Genomic DNA, 22,054 nt, shown 5'->3' on the forward strand with positions numbered 1-22,054 from the left:
TTCAATATAATTATTACTTTAATAAGTGAAGAACTTCTAATGTTAGGGAAACTTTTGGCATGAAGATGGAAAAAAGGTTAAGATGAAAATGGATCGAAATTAATTTATTATTTAAATATATTTTTTAAATTACCTTTTTTAAGACGCTTTTATATCAATTTTTATGACAGTGTACCTACTAATGGATAAAAACAAATCATAAGTTGTGTACTAATTAACTAATATATTTATTTATTTGTGACAATTAATGCATTTATGTGTTAAGGTTTGCCTTAATCCTTCTTTTATATCATAGTTTATATTCTTGACAACCACTTATCTCATACCAACCACTAACTTTTGAATGTTGAATTTGATTAGGGATGTCAAAGTGAGTTAACCCGACTTTATGGATTGGTTCACCAAGGATTGAATTAAAAAATTGTCAGTTCAATCCAATTTACTTTTTGGTGAGCCAGAATTTTTGCAATCCGGTCCGACCCACAACAAGTTGATGGGTTTGTGGGTTAACTTACTTAAATATATTTTTTTTGTAATTTATTTTATATGTTTATTACATTACAATGAGAGTGAATTGACTTAATTTATTTTTTATAATAGTGAAATCAAAATGTTCACATAATTTTCAAAATATTATTATAAATTAATTAAATATTCAAATATTCAAATATTATTGAACAACATTTTAGCATTTAAAAATATGAAATTGTGAATTTATATAATTAAAATTAGTAAATAATTATAACAAAATTTTTAAAAAAAATTATAAAAATATGTTGGTAGATTAAGTGAGTCAATCCACTTTCAACCCGGTTCGAATCGGTTTAACCTGTGAGTTATGTGAGCCGAATTCGGTTCAACATGTTTTATCATCTCTAAATTTAATCATTGTCATCTTTACCGAGGAACTAGGAAAAAGGAAAACAAGTCTTAGGTGGAAAAAGTTAATACTTAAAAGACAAAGTGTAGATTTATTTCTCTATATCAGTATTACTACTATCATTACCAAAATTTTCGATCAAATTATAACATGTAATTTTTCTTTTTTATGTTCAGTAACCATATCAAATGTTGAAATTTTATTTTATTTTTTGAAAGTCTACATTAAAGAACTTGATGATGGCGAAAAACATTTAATCTGTAGCCCCATCACATTCATTACATTTTTAATTAGGTCCAAAAATTAATTTTTTTAATTAAATCTATGCACTTTTAAAATTGTAATTGAATCCTTATTATCAGTTGATGATGCTATATTTCCATTAGATATTACTATATATCATAAACACCTACGTTTTTATATTTGTGTATATGATTTTTTAAATAATGTAATGTTAAAAAAAGTGTTAAATATTTTAAGTGGATAAGTTGGACTGTTATAGTTGGAGAAAGTAATTGTGCGTAGTTTAAAAAAACATATCCTTTGTTATTAAAAAAAATAAATTATCAATTAAAAAATCACACTAAAAGTGATTGCAATATAGATTAAACCGTGTTCATTTTATATTTTATCCACACATCTCATATAGTATACCAATAAGTTTCTGTCACCTACTCTCATGCTATTTCTTCTCCCTCAATTTGTTACTACTTCAAAATATTAGTAATAATTAATAGAAGTTTAACGGTATTTACTTGTCATGTAGATACAAAATTTCATAATTATTAATTTTTTAAAAAATGTAAAACTATAACAAATTAAGCCAAAATCCAATAAAGTTAAGTACTTACAGATTAAGTTGCCATTATTAGTAACATTTAACGGAACTTTAACAATAATAACTTTAAAAGACACAATTATAAACTTTTAGCATTATAAGGATTTGATTAAAATTATATAAAATTAATTAAAATATAATAATATTATGTTGTAATACAGATTAATTTAACCATGACAAAAATAGAGAACATTGTCAATGTTCTGATACAAACTCTAAACAAAGCAATAAAAAGGACCATAGAAATTAAAGATGCGTGGTTTAAGATAAGTGCTCAACCAATTGTTTTATTGGGCCTTTATAAATTATGTTGAAGCATTGCAGGTTTTAAAATTTATCATGAAAAATTCAGATACTTTCCAAATCCAATGATATGAGAGAAGAGACTACTTTGGTGGGCACCAATGTGAGTGAGTACATAATAGGCATGCAGAAGAAGATAAAATTGCTAACTCTATTCAATTGAGTACGATAATTTTACTAATGAAAACCTCACGGGCCATGCTTTTGATCGTGAGAAAATGCAGCAATGGACCCCTATAAAGATATGTTGTTTTGCAAACAAAATCCACTGTCATTGATTATATATCACGTGCTACCCTACACTAATGATAAGTCTAAAATCTTAATTTGTCTTCAAAGATAACCAATATCAAGAATTGCAATTTGAGAATTAACAATAGTGGCATTCCTTTCAAATGTTTTCTAATATAATTTTCCAAGAGAAACAACGAGAGCAGCTCCACATTTAATAGGGCAGTGATTGATAAGAACAGTTCTTTTTTCCACTTATTTAATGATAAATTAATGACTGGCTAGAAGAAGGAAAAAAATACAAATCCTTACATATTATTGAGGGTAAACATTTAAAGGGTTTATTTGCATTTGAAAGAAGAAATTTTTTTCCTAATTTTTCTGTAGTAACATGTGGTATGCAGAAAAAAAATATATTGCTGTATAAAGTTATGAAAGAAAGTTGTCCGTGTCACCGTACCAAGCCAAAGTTGATAATGAAAGTGTGTCTGTCCTCCAACTGAGCAGGGCCAAATAAATCTGTGGTGATTTGTCTTCCATTAGTAGATGATTAAGTGGACAAAGTGTTCATTTGGACGCATAGCCTGAACCTGATCTACATAGATTATCGAATGATCTTATCCTTAATTCGAACCAATTCATAGTCTCAAAAGTAAAGGACAACAAAGGATAGATTCTGTGTATATCTCAAATGTCAGAACAATATACAGTGCATGTCAAATCCCAAGGAATACCATACCAATACCATTTTAGGAGTTATCTTTTTAGCAAGAAGACAAGTTGTTTAATTGATGTGAAAACAGGCGTGCTGAAGGGAAAATTGGACTTAACACCAGCCATGCAGCTTCCTATTAATGTGACAAACTTAATCAAATGAGGACCTACCTTTTGAGATGAATGTTAGGTCCGGCAATTTAAAAATTGACAAAGACCTCAAAAAATCTTTATAATCTGTTGGTCAATCCTCAGAAATCACATCAGGATTTTTATCCTGTAGTTATAGTTGACGGCCATTCCACATCAGATACTGCTCTGCGAATGTGAGGCCAAATTCAATTATCTAAACTTACAAATGAAGATGAAACTAACACATTGCGAAGCACCATCCATAAGCACATAAATATTGATGTCAGCAATTCATCCGCAATGCATCATGAAACAAAACTTAGAAGTGGCTTCCTGTCCCCTAAAAAAGTTCCAACATTTTTCATTTCAGAAAGAGTTAAAGAGGTGTATGCTGAATTTCTAGGATACTCCAAAAAGAAAAAAGAAAAACCTTTAACTTAGAATTATAAAATTTGTATGTAATGGATTTGCTATGAATGTACATTATGGAGCAAAACTCCGAATTCACGTAAGCCTAAAATCCATTGAACTTTAGGCCTTTTGAAGGAATTGTTTTGTGCAGCAAAAGTAATGCATGTGTGGTTAGTAGTGGTTAGTAATGCGCTTTAAAATTTGCCTTTCTCTATGCGAAATAAGCGTAGAAACGACATATAATGGGTGGAGGGCCCTACAGAATGTGCACATAGATGAATTTTAAACATCTTATGTACATTAGAAGTGGTGATTGGTGACTGATCTACATTCATTTCTACACCGTGAAGTTATCATCACGCATGTCAGAAAGATAGCTCTGTCTAATTTCTTCAAAAGCAATTGGCACCTGAGATTGATATCCATCTCACGGAAGCAATGCATACACTTGGTAACACAATTGCTGGTTATGCTGCTGCATTCATTTTATATTATTGGTACAGACATGAATACCAGAAAAGTGTATATGAGATGAAGATCTTGAGTCAACCATCTTCATTCTCATTGTTTGGCCTTCCATACACCACAGAAAAGTAGTGGCTAACTGTTGTCAAAGTAAGACCAGGGAACCTGTGAAGTTTTCCTGGCCGTGGATCAATCTTGACAAATGGCCATCTCATGATTTCTGCAGCTTCACACTCTTCCCATCCATCTCCAAATACACAAAAGCGAACATTAGGATGGTTGAAACGCTCCTTGATCCATCGGAAACATTGAGTTTTTCCCACTTCCCATGAGCTATAAACTGAAACGCATCATACATAATTAACATGGATCAGGATTAAACTCTGGTTACTGAAATGACAACTAGTTTTAGGCTTTCAAAAAGGTTCATTAATAACATGATTGTGAGCTTTGAGCTTTCAGAAATATGGCATAAAACAATCAATTATGGTAGTTCAAAGTAGCCCGAAGAGATAAAATTACTCACCATTTCCATGGCTTATCAAGCTGTCCAGACGAAAGAGTAAACATTTCACAAGTGAGGGAATTAACGATCCAGAGGTCACTAAAACATTAACATGCTTTACATTAGTTGAGTTATAGCTGATGTCAGAAGAAGCAACTGAAGAAACTGCATCTTCATCTTCGCCCAAACACTCCTTTAAAAAGGTTCGTGCTACAATATATTAAACATGAAAGATATAAGTAATACAGGTCGTGAACAAAAGATAATATCATTTAAGCATCAAAACATACCTGATGAAAGCCACCTGTCAGTGTATTCATCAGTTTTATCATACAATTCATCCCAGTGTTTTATTGTCTCTTGATCTAAAATATTCTGTAAACCCTGAAACCAAACAAGAAAAGATTTATCTTATGTTAACCTACCAATAGAAAAGCTACCAAATAAAGTAAACAACAACTTGTTTGGTAACTCTCCAAGTCTCCTCAGATTCTCACTTCATGATATCTACAAAGCTTTAGTCATCAGAAAAAAAAAGGGAAAGCAGCATCTCTCACCAATAAACTAAAACCTCATGAAGTTTTTTCTAAACAATAATCAAGTTTTACATTATGAGCATTGATCTGTTGAAACTTCAAAGCTTGTTTCAGTTATTTTACAACTATTGATCTGTTAGCATAGGAATTAAAACATAAATTAACAAAAAAAGTTGCGGCACTCAGGTGTATATAGTCACGTAGCCTTGTTGTTTGTCTTCAACATTAATCCACAAGCAATTCTTTAAAGATGAAGCACTCAGCTTGCTAAGTCTTAGCATTTGACATTTTACTGTTTTTAATGGAAGATAAAAGGGGTACTGTTAAAGCAAAGTTCAACGGACCCTATATTTGATTTTTGATTATATGCTTAACAACAAACTATAAAATATGTTTTATAAGCATCGGGTCTCGACAGATACAAGTGTTTCATCTGGTCAAATAGATGCATATGTTTTTTGCTTACGGAGCTTCGCCTAGCCAACCAAACACACAACGCTTTGCCTATATAGTTCGTCTTATAAGCTTTTGCTTGGACGAATGATAACGACATATAGTCTGAAGTATTCATAATAAATGTGGAATACTCATAAATGCTTATTCTATGCTTGTAGAGAATGTTCATCTCTTGGCATCTTACAAGAGAATCTCGTATTGAAGAGTCTACATCAAAAATCTCCTAAAGAACGTGCCAAAGCTACTTCCCATGAACAACTTTTCTGAAAAAGCAGAATGTCAGACCTACAAAGATTAGCCATGTCAAGCTTTATGCTTTGCTCAAGTTTGGAAAGAAGCTACCTAATCTAGGTATAATAAGTCATGTTGTGTATAAAAATGTAACTTAAAGAAGTTATATGCATTTAATGTTGCATTAAAAGCATTTAATCCATCTACCAGCTTGAACGTGGACAAACACAAGAGGAAGAAGATCTTTGCAAGACCTCACAACATCTCTTAAAGGATTTGTATCGACTCTTTTCTTCTCAACATCTATATAAAGAAGACCTCATTGAAGAAGAAAGGTTGACGACATTGACGAAACTCCTATAACGAGAACGATAACAAAGCTCTTATATCTTTAGCAATCCTTAAGCTTCCAGTTTGTTAGTAAGAACATTGTTGTATTCATTTAGCCACCTAAACGAGTGTTTATCATCTTGTATCCGGCTTAGGATGTTACCCTCTTTTAGCTAGCAAACCTATGATGTTTAGATCACATCCTTTGTGTAAACAAAGTGTTTAGCTAAGAGTACCTAGGCTTAAAGAATACTCAATGTTTTGTCAGGAGTGATTGTATGTCCAAAGAAGTTATTTAGCCAGGAGTGATTGTGTTACAAAGAATATTTGGTCTTAACTAGGAGTGATTGTGTTTCAAAGATTACTCAATTTGCCACGAGGGGTCATGTTCCAAAGAATACTTGACACTAGCCAAGAGTGGTTGTTTTTCAAAGAATACACTAACTTAGTCATGAGTGGTTGTATTCCAAATAATACACAGTTCTAACCAACAATGGCGACGGTTTAACTAATACTTTATGTTTGTTTAGCCAAAACTAGTTGGGATCCAAAGAATACTTGCCTTGTATCTTGTAGCATTAGCATGATAGTGGAACTTGATTGTGTTTATCAACAACTAGATGTAGTTTGGATTTCAAATGAATGAGTATAAAAATACCTTGTGTAAATCTCTTTCAACTCTTATTTGTTTAAATTGCATGTTATTTATCTAAAACTAATCAAAGAAGAAGAGTTTTACTTAAATGAGTTTTAGAAAGAGACTTTGATAGTACAATTGTCAACTTGAAGTTTCAGCTGACTATTTTCATTAGATGCTACTCTGCGGAAAATTGCTTGACAATGCGTCTGTCAAGTTTAAACTTTGTCTGATTGTTGTTATCAAATGTTGATTTGCAAAAGTTATTGAGTTTTAAATACAAAAGTCAACCCTTCCTTCTTGTGTATTTTTGTGTTTCACAGGTAGTGATATATGGACACCCAAAACCACTCTACAATTGTAATATTTTAATTGAAAAAAATTATTATGGTATTTTCTTTCAACAACCCATTGTCATGCATTTTTAATATTAAAAAAACTTGTCTATCATTGGTTGTCAACTGGTCCCATTGTCAAGATATAATTTTCCAGATAAAATGTGAGATTGATATGAAAACAATACAAAAGTATATCACCTTAGACACAAATTTATGAAAACGGGGTTAATTATCAATTGCCATACTATTCAATATCTAAAATACAAACTATGGAATATTGGAAAAGTAATAGATATACATTAAATCCAAAATCCAGCAATAAATAAGTAAAGACAAAAATCAAATGATTTCAGAATAAGCATCACAAAAATCAGAAAATATCTAACTCAAAAACTGATAGAAACAAGATATACTGAATAATACTAACTCAGAAATTGGGGAGCAAAGCTCCCTACAGCTGAGTAAAAATCTTCTGATAAACAGAACGCTCAACAAAAAGAAAGGAGATTTTTCTATATGCACTTGGAAGAAAATATGAAGTAAAATAAATTAAGTTTCTTCTATAAACTAAATCAGCTTATCATTTAAACTTTCAGAGAAATTAGAGAAAGATCTAGTAAAAAAGTTAAAGTTTATTAGTTGATTTAACTTACAAGAAAAACTCAATTTATTTTACCTTCTTATTTTCTTCTCTTACATATGTCCATAGAAAAGTTCATCCAAACAGAACCTAAATAGCATAACTAACTCACCACCCACCAAACATACACTCAAGACCTTAAACTATCTTCTATGCAACCCTTCTCTCTCGCTCTCTTCCTCCAACTAATCCTGATTCCGGAAGCTCCTCCTTTCCCCACAACAAGCAACCCATCACAATTCACTAATGAACCTTTTTCCTATCTGCTAACTGAATTTTCCATTTCTTTCCCCTTACTTTAACTTTTCTTACTTTTCTTTTTCCTCTCATAAACATCTGCTCGTGCTACCATTGGGCTCCCTCCCTTTTACCCTCCTCCTAATCACATGCCAATGGCCTATCAAAACCTTTTATGTTAAATGTAAGACTGCCAAAATTGCTCCACAAAATAATTTATAACTTATTTTAACATGTATGCACTTTGAGACAAGTTTCATAAGGTTCAAAAACTCGTTGCAACTATGAATTTATAGACTACAACAAACTATAACATGCAGGCATAAAAAGTGAACTCAATCATTCTCTCTTTAATCTTATAAGTAATTGATAATGTGTTGTGGAAACTATTATTTATAGGCATGGTCCATAAAATCAAAACAATGCTATGGCTTCATAACTGAGAACCATTTCATCATGATAAAAATGAAAATTGAAAATACAAAGGAAAGTACTGTCAGATACATACATAAATTATATACATTAATTTCAAGAATCACCAATAAATGTGCAACATTATTATAACACATAACACAAAATTCCATACAATAGTACTAAGCTTCAAAAGTTGAATACAGAAATAATAATGCTCCAGAAGTTTAACCTGTATGTACTTTTCGGCAATGACTCGATGCCTATATGCAAGTTTTCTTTTGTTCGCATCATCTTGAGGGGCGCCTAATTCATCTTTGTTGAAGTCGTAATCAGATAAGTCCCTCCCATCATCATATTGGGCCAGAGCATCAAGAAATGGCTTATTGTAATTTTCAATCTGCAGCATAGAAACCCCAAATCAATCAATGACATTCCACAAGCAAACGATCCATGGAAATTTCAACATATAACCCAAATTTTACTTGTTCATAGAAGAAATAATCATCACATGTTTGTAGAATGAGATTTTCCCACATCCTCCCGATTTCAACTCCCTTCTGCACATCCTTCAGACCGTTAAAAGCCTCTGCATATGATGATTTCAGCAAGGAGTTGAGTAGTACAAGCGTCTCATCCATGTCCCAAACATAGACATCCAACCTTGGACGGACATTGTTGCCGGAAAAAATCGGTGTGTCCTGCTCAGGCATGCCAACTGCATCAGCCATTGTTACGTGTGTTCAACGAACTCACCCTACAGTCACAGTCGCAGTGCACTGCAGCAAAAGTTCATGTTTAAGTATTCATTGCAGCAAGTTACTTAACACTTTTATCAACGCGTGCTGAGATCATCTTCAACAAGGAAGAATGAAATGTGTCAGTAATTAAGTGAATTAACACTCAGAATATCAGGATTTACAACAAATTAAAATAGATCAATCTTGCTCACACTCATTCAGTTGTTGAACAAACTTAAACAACCACAGTTGAAATTAATCGAATAGGTTTAAAATAAACGAAAGTTTAAAAAATAACAAAATAAAGAGAATGCGAATTAGTGATGAATTCAGAAATCAAGATTACTTGGATAAACATACTATATTGTTAATTACAATAACCAAAATCGGTAAGATTCGAATCAGCGAGCTAATTTGATACACAAACAACAAAAACAGGTATAAAAAATAAGTGAATGTAGAGAAATAGGTGGATACAGAGGAGGTTGTTTACTTTAGGTTAAAGTTGCAGAGGACTTGAGTAAGAGGAGGACGATGAAGTTGTGACGTGAAACTGAGTGAAACCATCAAGTTCAAGAATCTAGCGCAACTATAATGTTTTCCGTTTACATTTATTGCGCTTTCACACAGGCCCAAATGATCAGCCCACATTTCGAGCCCAGTATAGTAAACTAAAATTACATATTTTAGAAAGTTTGGGAACTAAAGTCGCAAAAACAAAAGGGACCAAAATAACCGAACAAACACTAAATATTAAATATTCAAATTGGTCCCTGTTAGATAGTTCAATAAATAAAATTTTCATAAGTTGGTTCCTTGTTAATAATAAAATAAATAGAAACAAATGATCATCTAATTGAAACTCAACAGGTGAAGTTCTGTTTTTAACAAAGTTCTTCCTTTATTTATTTATTTTTTAAAACAACGATTTTCTTATACTCGATTGGACTCTCTCACACGATGTCACTTGTCGTTATGTTGGTCGGTTCAGTTTACCTATGGGTAAGATTTTATTTCAAAGTTGTCTGTTGCATGAGTCTCACTTATTTCTCTGCAAGAAAATAGTGTTTAATTATGTTTCTTTCTTGGGTGATAAAGTGTTTGGACGAATTAACAAGATTTTGAGAAAGGACCAAGACCGGATTCGGTTTTATATGATCTTTTATAAAATAGTCGCTTTAACCTATTGTTAATTTATTAATTAATTATGTAACATGGTGAATTTACTGATTTGACTAATTTTTTCTGAAAAAATAGATCATTTTAACTTACTTATAATAAAAATAGATCAATTTATTAATTAATTACATTACAGATGTAATTTACTAATATGACTTTTCTCTATTTTATTTTTAACTTTTATAATAATTTTTAAAATTTTATATACTTTTTTAAAAATAAAATTTTAATAATTTGATTAAAAATATTTTAAATAAAATTTAATTATTGTAAATTTTATAATAAAATTTAAAATATTATTTTTTAAAATATCAAAATTTTTATAAAATTTTATTTAAAATATTTTTAATCAAATTTTATTATTGTAAATTTTATAATAAAATGTAATAAAAAAATTTAAAATATTAAGTTTTAAAATATCAAAATTTTAATAAAATTTTATTTAAAATATTTTTAGTCAAATTATTAAAAATTTATTTTTAAAAAAAGTATATAAAACCTTAGAAATTACATAAAAGTTAAAAATAAATAAAGAGAAATCAAATAATTAGTAAATTGATCTTCTCATGTAATTAATTAGTAAACTGATCCATTTTTGTAATAAATGGGTCAAAACAACCCATTTTTATAAAAAAAAATGTTTTATAAGTAAAAGATATACTTTTCTGTTTTAGAATTTTTTTTTTCATAAATAATTTAAAGTATTACAACAATTTTATAAAAGTAATATGACAATAAAATCCATAAAATGTAAATTAAAACGCGTATGATAGCTATTACACTAAAAAAATCACTTTTCTCATTATCTCACACTTAGGTTTTGTTCACTTGGATAGATGGATTTGTGGGAGAGGGAGAAGATGAGTTTGAGTGGATATAAGAGTGAAATGTGTGTTGTCTTTTTTTTAAGGGATTTAGAAGTGATTGTGAGTGAATTTGGAAATAAAGTTTGTGAGAGTTTGTGAGTGATTTGATTGATGTGATAAATAAAAAAATATTTTAATATATATATATAAGAGAAATTACCATTTTACCTTTTAAGTAATATGTAGTATAAATTAGTATTTGTACGAGTTATAATTATTTTTTAAATTTTTATTTAATGCTACACTTTAAAGAAATAAATTACAAAAATTAATAAAATAAATTAATTTTTTCCATAGTATTAAAAAAATGTTACGAAGCATTTGTGAATGGCATTTTATTTTAAATAAAAAATTAGTATGAAATTCCACTATTGTATAATCTGTAAACTCGACTATCAAATTTATATTATTATATTATATAATTTATTATTTATATTATTATATTATATAATTTATTATTTATAATATAATATAATATTATTTATTATTTATATTATTATTATTATAAACATAATAGTTTATTAAGTTAAATAAATTAGTATATATATAATATAATAAATTATGGTGAGGTCTTTTAAGACATTTTCTCAAACTTAACCGCAAATCTCTTCTCTTATAGGAAGAAAGTATAAAGTAACAAATTTGCATTGATTTTTGTGTTTTTATAGATTTTTTCTTTTCGTTAACTGTGCTTTTTATACTAACAGTACATCGTCTCAAATTCGTCTATTGAAATGAACAGACCCTTAACATCTTTGTAAGGGTGAAATTCACAATGGTAAAATTTTACTGATCTATTAACCAAAGTCCCATCTTTCGATACAAATTATGATATTTATTCTTGTAACATCTCAAAATTTATGCCACAATGTTTTCAGTATGTAAAAAAAAAAATGGTTAAATAGTTATAATAATTTTTTTCAGTCATAAATATATATATATATAATTGTAAACGTGTATAAATATATATATATATATATATATATATATATTATTTAATATCATAATATTATATATATATATATATATATATTATATATATCAGATAAACATTATAATAGAATTACGTTTACAATTATAATACAAGTTTATCTTGGAATAAATGGTGTAAGTACATTGTTCAGAAAGAGATAGACTTTCAATTAATGATATTCCATTCTTGTACTGCGAATCTCTGCAAAGATTAGATGAATTTAATGTTCAAGCCTCTATATATATGGAGCTGGTCCACTGAAAGTCATATGAAGCAAAGAAAGGAGAAAAAAAAAAGAGAGATTCGAGAGAGGCAAATCAGAAAAAGGAAACGAAATAGCGAGACTCCAAGGAGAAATAAGAGTTGAATCGTGCATTTATTCAGACTTTTTTTTCAATCTCTAAGGTAAGGGAAGGAGACATTTATCATTATATCTTTTGACTTTTAATTTTTCTTATCTCCTCATAATTTTATTTTATTTTTACCTTTAAGTGAGGTGCCCCTAACCTCATTCTAATTTATATTTAGTTCTCGTTCCTATTTATTTATTTATATTCATCTCCAGTTGCGCATTGGTCCTATTTATTCAATTTATATTTACTCTCATTTACTTATTTATATTTATCTCCAGTTACGTACTGCTCCTTTTTATTTATTTATATTTATTATTCATTGATCCTATCTATTTAATTATTTATATAATTATGTGGTTTAATATTAAAATGAAACTTATGATAAATAAAGATTTGATTATTGTAGTTGGAGGTATGACCTTGAGGATTTAAACGAGTTAGTATTACTCAAGATGAAATGTTCTTGAGTTACTTTGTTGGCCATGAGCTCATTTATCCTGACTAGTCACTACAAAATTAATCAATATCTTTATAAAGTATGATAAAATTTAGTTTTATGGATTTTGGAGAATTTTCATTTCATTTTATTTTATTATGATATGCTGTATTTTTTTATGTGATATTTGTCTCACTTCCCCATTTTTTATTGTGTGTGAAAAACAAAATTTTATAACCTTATCATAGATGGCTTCTCCCAACATGCATAATCCCTTTTTCGTTGACATTGTGGCTGTTTTTCCAGGAAATGCATGGCAAACCAACGCAGTAAATAATTCTATAACATTTCAGGGAACGGGAAACTCTACTATTACTTTTCTCTTTGCTCCAAACGCGCCGATTGTCATCGAAGGACAAATCAGAGTTATCTTTTATTTACCCCCAACAATCCAAGTGAATCCTATCCATAACATTTTACCTCCACCTGTTTGATAAACCGCATATGAGTGAGAAACTGTAAATAAATAACCCTTCTTCCTCTTCTAGTGTACGAAATATAAAATGTACTAAACAATGTGGATATAGGATGTATAGAGTATTGTAAATATAAATATATATATATATATATATATATGTATATATATGTGTGTGTGTGTGTGTGTGTGTGTGTGAATATTTTAAATATAATTATATATTAGTGTATAAATTTTGCCTCTAAATTTTTATAAGTATATTGTAATAAAAAAATAAATAGAATTTGTTTTTATCATCACATTAGATGGTATTAGAGCCACGTTTCATGCGAGATCTGTGAAATGTGCTCATTATTTACTAACTCATACGATTCCAGATGGCAAACATTAGGAGGAACAATGGATTAACTAAAGCAATGCAAGCTATCCGAGACATGGCTGCTGCTCTAGTGAGGAATCAAAGACTTGAAGGAAACCCTGAATCACAAGGTTTAGCTGAATTTATGAGAAACAAACCCCCACATTTTTCTGGAGGATATGATCCAGAAAAAGCTGAATTATGGATTAAGGAAATGGAGAAAATATTTTGAGTTATGAACTGTGCTGACAACCAAAAGGTGAATTATGTTGTATTTATGTTAATAGGAGAAGCCGAATATTGGTGGGATGGTACCAGGAGATTACTTGAAGGAGGAAGAATAATTATTACCTGGGATGTATTCAGAACAAAGTTTTTAGAAAAATATTTCCCTAATGATGTGAGGAGAGCAAAAGAAATAGAGTTTATGCAGTTGAAGCAAGGAAGTGTGACAGTGGGGGAATATGCTTCTAAGTTTGAAGAATTAGGAAAATACTCTACTTTCTTTTATCACCCAGAGGAAAGGATGAAGTGTATAAAATTTGAAAATGGACTTAGAGATGAATTGAGAAAAGCAATAGGAATACTAGAAATTATTGACTTTCCTATGCTTATTCACAAGTGTAGATTTTTGGAAGATTTTGAGAACAACCAAAATATCAAACCAAAATATTTTGGACCCCAAATAAATAAAAATAAACGCAATGAGGGAAAACCTTACAATCGCCCACAATGGAGGACCCAATCCAACCAATCTTCATCAGGAAATTCTAGTAGACTTGTATATGATCATATCATATGCTTTAAATGCGGACAAGGTCATCATGCTAAAGATTGTCATCTTAAGGGACCAGTCTGTTTCAAGTGTGGAAAACCTGGTCACCTATTCTCTGAGTGTGGACAACATAAGCCATATTTCAATCCAGTTGCAACCAAGACAAGACCTACCACCATAGGAAGAGTGTACACCATGACTGGAGCTGAAGCTGCTGAAAACCATGATCTAATTCAAGGTATGTGTTTTATTAAAGGAAAAACTTTAAATGTATTGTATGACTCAGGTGCAACTCACTCATTCATTTCCAATTATTGTGTTCAACATCTCAATATGTTGACCTCTTTTCTAAAAACTAGTTTGGTTATTTCAACTCCCACAAATGACTCAGTAATTACCAATAGAGTTTGTTTAGACTGTCCACTGTCCATTGAAAATAGAAAATTCCTTGTAAATTTAATATGTCTACCTTTATCTCAATTAGATGTAATCTTAGGTATGGACTGATTATCTTCTAATCGAGTCCTTTTGAATTGTGGTAAGAAATCAGTGATATTTCCAAACTCTGAGAATCTTCTAAAATCACCTACCAATTCAAAAAGTGAGCCTTTAAGGAATGAAATTCAAGGGTACTTGTTATTATCTTCTATGGAAATAAAAGAGGAAGTTGAATTGAAAAATATAGCAATTGTTCAAGATTTTCCTGAAGTCTTTCCCAATGATATTCCTGGTTTACCACCTAACAGAGAAATTGAATTTTCCATAGATCTGATGCCTGGAGTTGGACCAATCTCTATGGCACCATATAGGATGTCACCCTCTGAATTAGCAAAATTGAAGAAACAATTAGAAGAGTTACTTGAAAAACAGTTCATTCGTCCTAGTGTGTCACCTTGGGGAGCCCCAGTTTTGTTAGTTAAAAAGAAATATGGAAGTTTTAGGTTATGCGTAAATTACCATTAATTAAATAAATTCACCATAAAGAATAAATACCCTCTTCCTAGAATAGATGACTTGATTGACCAATTAAGAGGAGCCTCTATATTTTCTAAGATAGATCTAAGGTCGGGATATCATCAAATTAGAGTAAAAGCAAAAGACATACAAAAAATTGATTTCAGAACTAGGTATGACCATTATGAATATCAAGTGATGCCTTCTGGTGTGACCAATGCTCCTGCAATATTTATGGATTATATGAATAGGATCTTCCATCCCTTTTTAGATTAATTTGTAGTTGTTTTTATAGATGACATTCTTATTTACTCTATGACTATTGAGGAACATAAGTAACACCTCGAATTGTCTTGCAAATCTTGAAAGAAAAGAGATTGTATGCTAAATTGTGTAAGTGTGAATTCTGGTTAGAGGAAGTAAAATTCTTAGGACATGTGATTTCCAATAAGGGAGTGTCAGTGGATCTGACCAAAGTAGAAGCAATTTTACAATGGGAACCACAAAAACAATGACTGAGATTCGCAGTTTTCTCGGTTTAGCAGGATATTATAGAAGATTCATTGAGGGATTTTCTAAAATAACTATGCCTTTAACCCAACTCACCAAAAAGGGCCAAGCTTTTGTGTGGACAGAAAAATGTGAAAATAGTTTTCAAGAACTCAAGAAAAGATTAACCACTTCTCCTGTTTTAGCATTACCTGATTCTACTGGACACTTTGTTATATTTTGTGATGCTTCCAAAATGGGATTAGGTTGTGTTCTTATGAGAGATAGAAGGGTAGTGGCATATAGTTCTAGGCAACTAAGAACACAAGAGAAATTTTTAGTGATCATAAGAGTCTCAAATACTTGTTTGACCAAAAGGAATTAAATATGAGACAAAGGAGATGGATGAAATTTCTAAAAGACTATGATTTTGAATTACATTACCATCCAGGAAAGGCAAATGTAGTGGCAGATGCTTTAAGCAGAAAATCTTTACATGTCTCTTCACTAATGATTCATGAAATGAATTTGTTAGGAAAATTTAGAGACATGAATTTGTCGGTCACCCTAAACCATGATAAAATGCAATTAAACTCTATTCAGATCACTAACAATTTACAAAAGCAAATCCATGAGGCACAAGAAAGAGATGAGTTCATTAATAAGAAAAAGAAATTGATAGGTCAAAGAGGTGGGGAGAATTTTGGCATAGATAAAACTAAAATTTTGAGATTTAAGGACAGGATGTGTGTACCCAATAATGAGGAAATTAAGGAAATGATTCTAGAAGAAGCACATAAAAGCAAATTAAGCATACATCCGGGCACAACAAAAATGTATCAAGATCTCAAGAAAATGTTTTGGTAGTGGCACAATATGTAGCAAAATGTCTAGTTTGTCAAAAAGCTAAAATAGAACACCAAAAGCCAGCAGAAATGTTACAATCCTTAGATATACCTGAATGGAAATGGGATAGTATAGCAATGGATTTTGTAGTTGGCCTCCCACGAACCATTCAAAAATTTGATTCCATATGGGTTATCGTGGATAGGTTAACAAAGTCTACTCATTTCTTACCCATTAACATTAGGTATTCATTGGAAAAATTGATTGAATTGTACATAAAAGAAATTGTCAGGTTACATGGAGTTCCAACAAGTATTGTGTCTGATAGGGATCCCAGATTTACTTCTAAGTTTTGGGGAAGCTTACATCAGGCCTTGGGGACTAAACTCCATCTTAGCTCAGCATATCATCCCCAAACTGATGGAAATCAGAAAAGACAATCCAATCTTTGGAAGATTTATTAAGAGCTTGTGTATTAGAAGATTCTAGTAGTTGGGATCAATGTCTGCCTTTGATTGAGTTCACTTATAACAATAGCTTCCATTCTAGCATAGGTATGGCACCCTATGAGGCATTATATGGAAGGAAATGTAGAACACCTTTGTGTTGGTTTGAGACCGGTGAGAATTCAGTGTTAGGTCCTGACATGATTCAACATACAACTGAGAAAATCAAAATGATTAGGGAAAAATTGAGAACAACTCAGAGTAGACAAAAAAGTTATGTTGACAAGAAAAGATGACCTCTTGAATTTCAAGAAGGTGATCATGTATTCTTGAAAGTAACACCAACCACTGGAATTGGTAGAGTGATGAAATCAAAGAAACTCACTCTCCGGTTTATTGGCCTTACCAAATTCTTAGAAAAATAGGTCCTGTTGCTTATCAAATTTGCTTACCTTCGTTCCTTTCCAACCTTCATAATGTATTTCATGTGTCTCAATTAAGAAAATATATTTCTGATCCAACTCATGTGATAAGACCTGATATAGTACAATTAAAGAATAACCTCACATTTGACGCAATGCCTATACAGATTTTGGACAAGAAGGTCAAGGAACTCAGAGGTAGACAAATCCCTCTAGTAAAAGTCATTTGGAATGAAACTACGGGAGATACCACATGGGAATTGGAAGAAAAAATAAGAGGAATTTATCCTCATTTGTTTTAGTAAATAAAAAGTTAAATTTCGAGGACGAAATTTATGTATCTGGGGAAGAAAATGTAACATCTCAAAATTTATGCCACAATGTTTTCAATATGAAAAAAAAAAGAAAAAAAAATGGTTAAATAGTTATAATAATTTTTTTCAGTCATAAATATATATATATATATATATAAATAAATAATTATACGTATATATGTATAAATATATATATATATTATTTAATATCATAATATTATAAATGTTATAAATCAGAATATATGTACGTAATATATGCACGTAATATATTTGACTATGAGCACGTAATCTTCAATATATATATATATATATATATATATATATATATATATATATATATATTATTATATATCAGATAAACATTATAATAGAATTACGTTTACAATTATAATACAAGTTTATCTTGGAATAAATGGTGCAATTACATTGTTCAGAAAGAGATAGAGTTTCAATTAATGATATTCCATTCTTGTATTGCAAAGATTAGATGAATTTAATGTTCAAGCCTCTATATATATGGAGCTGGTCCACTGAAAGTCATATGAAGCAAAGAAAGGAGAAAAAAAAAAGAGAGATTCGAGAGAGGCAAATCAGAAAAAGGAAACGAAATAGCGAGACTCCAAGGAGAAATAAGAGTTGAATCGTGCATTTATTCAGACTTTTTTTTCAATCTCTAAGGTAAGGGAAGGAGACATTTATCATTATATCTTTTGACTTTTAATTTTTCTTATCTCCTCATAATTTTATTTTATTTTTACCTTTAAGTGAGGTGCCCCTAACCTCATTCTAATTTATATTTAGTTCTCGTTCCTATTTATTTATTTATATTCATCTCCAGTTGCGCACTGGTCCTATTTATTCAATTTATATTTACTCTCATTTACTTATTTATATTTATCTCCAGTTACGTACTGCTCCTTTTTATTTATTTATATTTATTATTCATTGATCCTATCTATTTAATTATTTATATAATTATGTGGTTTAATATTAAAATGAAACTTATGATAAATAAAGATTTGATTATTGTAGTTGGAGGTATGACCTTGGGGATTTAAACGAGTTAGTATTACTCAAGATGAAATGTTCTTGAGTTACTTTGTTGGCCATGAGCTCATTTATCCTGACTAGTCACTACAAAATTAATCAATATCTTTATAAAGTATGATAAAATTTAGTTTTATGGATTTTGGAGAATTTTCATTTCATTTTATTTTATTATGATATGCTGTATTTTTTTATGTGATATTTGTCTCACTTCCCCATTTTTTATTGTGTGTGAAAAACAAAATTTTATAACCTTATCATAGATGGCTTCTCCCAACATGCATAATCCCTTTTTCGTTGACATTGTGGCTGTTTTTCCAGGAAATGCATGGCAAACCAACGCAGTAAATAATTCTATAACATTTCAGGGAACGGGAAACTCTACTATTACTTTTCTCTTTGCTCCAAACGCGCCGATTGTCATCGAAGGACAAATCAGAGTTATCTTTTATTTACCCCCAACAATCCAAGTGAATCCTATCCATAACATTTTACCTCCACCTGTTTGATAAACCGCATATGAGTGAGAAACTGTAAATAAATAACCCTTCTTCCTCTTCTAGTGTAGGAAATATAAAATGTACTAAACAATGTGGATACAAGATGTATATAGTATTGTAAATATATATAAATGTGAATATTTTAAATATAATTATATATTAGTGTATAAATTTTGCCACTAAATTTTTATAAGTTTATTGTAATAAAAAAATAAATAGAATTTTTTTTATCGTCACGATTCTGACAGGATATCGAAATTATAATATAGTTTTTCGTTTGTGTTTTTTTTTTTTAATATAATCCTATTTGGACACATTTTACTATGGCTTTGTTCACTTGGATAGATGGATTTGTGGGAGAGGGAGAAGATGAGTTTGAGAGGATATAAGAGTAAAATGTGTGTTGTTTTTTTTAAGGGATTTATAAGTGATTGTGAGTGAATTTGGAAGTAAAGTTTGTGAGAGTTTGTGAGTGATTTGATTGATGTGATAAATAAAAAAATATTTTAATATATATATATATATATATAAAAGAGAAATTACCATTTTACCCTTTAAGTAATATGTAGTATAAATTAGTATTTGTACAAGTTATAATTATTTTTTAAATTTTTATTTAATGCTACACTTTAAAGAAATAAATTACAAAAATTAATAAAATAAATTAATTTTTTCCATAGTATTGAAAAAAATGTTACGAAGCATTTGTGAATGGCATTTTATTTTAAATAAAAAATTAGTATGAAACTCCACTATTATATAATCCGTAAACTCGACTATCAAATTTATATTATTATATTATATAATTTATTATTTATATTATTATATTATATAATTTATTATTTATAATATTATATTATATTATTTATTATTTATATTATTATTATTATAAACATAATAGTTTATTAAGTTAAATAAATTATTATATATATAATATAATAAATTATGGTGAGGTCTTTTAAGACATTTTCTCAAACTTAACTGCAAATCTCTTCTCTTATAGGAAGAAAGTATACGGTAACAAATTTGTATTGATTTTTGTGTTTTTATAAATTTTTTCTTTTCGTTAACTGTGCTTTCTATGCTAACAATAAATCGTCTCAAATTCGTCTGTTGAAATGAACATACCCTAAAAGTTCCTTCTCCCAGTAAAACGTGCATCTCAACCTCAATTTCACCACGTTGTAAAAGATTCACATTTTCTATTAGACTTAATTTTGATGTTTTTTTTTTTTAAATTCAACAAAGTACCATAAAAAATTAAGGATTTCCATTTTCTTAAACGGTGAAATTTAATTGACAGAGTATTATTAGATTCATAAATATTTTATGGTACTATTAATTAATTACTGAAAAAAAATTTGACTTAATTTAATCGATGAACTCATGAAACACCTGTTAATGTTCAGAGATACAATACTTATGAGACATCAGTTCAACCACATAAGACATTGACACCACTTTCAACCCAAAATCTTAAAGTAATGAGTTTATGAGTCTTTATCCTTATATATTACTCTACTTTACCGTTTCTAGCTAATGTGGGACTTAGACTCACACTTGGATTCTTAACAATCTTTTCCTCAAAGATGAGTCCCTTCCACTACATAGGTACACTTCCCCTCCAGCGGAAGCAATTCCCAACCAGGAATACCCCTTCTCATACCGCTGTTGATCTTAACGGTACACACTTATCTAGAACTCTTGTCAGGAAAACTTTCGATACAAGGACCTGCACACATGTGAGCCGACTAAGCTTCCACTACTTCTCTAAACTGAGATTCCCAAAAAGAAAAAAGAAATTAAATCTTTACTTATGTGGAAGATCAGACAATGCTGCAACCACAAAGCATACTAAGAAAAAATTGGCTTTTGATATTATAGGAAGAAGTGATATTAATATCAGAACTTTAATGGAAGTGTGTGAACTTTGAATAGTGTCATACAAATTCCTGCCTTAAAGAAAAATTTAATATCTATAAGACACTTTTGGAGATGATGGACATTGGAAGGTAATGAGAGGTAATCTTGTTGTTGTTCGTGGAAAGAAGCAAGGATCTTTTTGCATTATTGCAGATGAGGATATGATATCAGTTGCAGAAGTTGGCAACAATTCATCTTTGTGGCATCAGAGGCTTGGGTTTATGTTATACTTTTAAAGAAAAAGAGTTATGTCATGACTAATGACTATAATTTTTTTGTCTAGTATTAAGCATTTGATCGTAACAATTGATATTAGAGTCAATGTTACAAGTTCAATCTTGATCAACAATCGTTGAGAGGGAGATTATCACAATTATTATTTTAATTTATAACATTTAAGGCATATATAATACAAGGTACTAATCATAGTCACAGGTTTAAGATTAAACGTGTCATTGAAGTATTCAAATATACCTTGAAATTTAAGATTTTAAATTATAAAAAACTGAATCACAAGAATAAAAAAAAAATTGAGTTTTGAAAAATTAAAATGTAAATAAAATGTTAGTAAACTGTAAATTTCATAAAATTATTTTACTAGAACAAAACATATAAAAAAATTTAAAATAATATGACACAATAAGACTTACATGAAATTAAACA

At 29.8% G+C, this 22,054-nt stretch overlaps 1 protein-coding gene across 3 annotated transcripts; it reads right to left on the reverse strand.

Moving 5' to 3' along the window:
* Window positions 1-3,785: 3,785 nt before the first annotated feature.
* EYA (eyes absent-like protein) lies at window positions 3,786-9,673 on the reverse strand. 3 transcript variants are annotated; one of them, XM_028060352.2, is made up of 6 exons: window positions 9,529-9,673; window positions 8,781-9,074; window positions 8,528-8,695; window positions 4,770-4,863; window positions 4,501-4,689; window positions 3,786-4,314 (listed from the first exon to the last, which is right to left on the reverse strand). In XM_028060352.2, exons 2-6 carry the CDS (start codon window positions 9,024-9,026, stop codon window positions 4,055-4,057), a joined length of 957 nt encoding a protein of 318 aa, XP_027916153.1. In that variant the 5' UTR covers window positions 9,027-9,074; window positions 9,529-9,673; the 3' UTR covers window positions 3,786-4,054. The 3 variants fall into 3 exon arrangements, with proteins under 3 accessions (XP_027916153.1, XP_027916152.1, XP_027916154.1); XM_028060351.2 differs by having other exon boundaries at window positions 8,781-9,150; window positions 9,529-9,672; XM_028060353.2 differs by having other exon boundaries at window positions 8,781-9,140; window positions 9,529-9,544.
* Window positions 9,674-22,054: the final 12,381 nt, after the last annotated feature.

This window comes from Vigna unguiculata, chromosome 3 (genome assembly GCF_037176805.1).
Source record: "Vigna unguiculata cultivar grain cowpea cultivar isolate G323 ecotype 2 chromosome 3, ASM3717680v1, whole genome shotgun sequence".
In the NCBI taxonomy this organism is placed as follows: Eukaryota; Viridiplantae; Streptophyta; class Magnoliopsida; order Fabales; family Fabaceae; genus Vigna; species Vigna unguiculata.

Bases quoted from the DNA above. Each gene is read 5' to 3' on its own strand.
- EYA (XM_028060352.2), bottom strand. From the start codon at position 9,026: ATGGCTGATGCAGTTGGCATGCCTGAGCAGGACACACCGATTTTTTCC. The intron at 8,696-8,780 runs GTAAAATTTGGG...TCTATGCTGCAG, and splicing joins ATTATTTCTTCTATGAACAA to ATTGAAAATTACAATAAGCC. The intron at 4,690-4,769 runs GTATGTTTTGAT...AATATATTGTAG, and splicing joins TGACAGGTGGCTTTCATCAG to CACGAACCTTTTTAAAGGAG.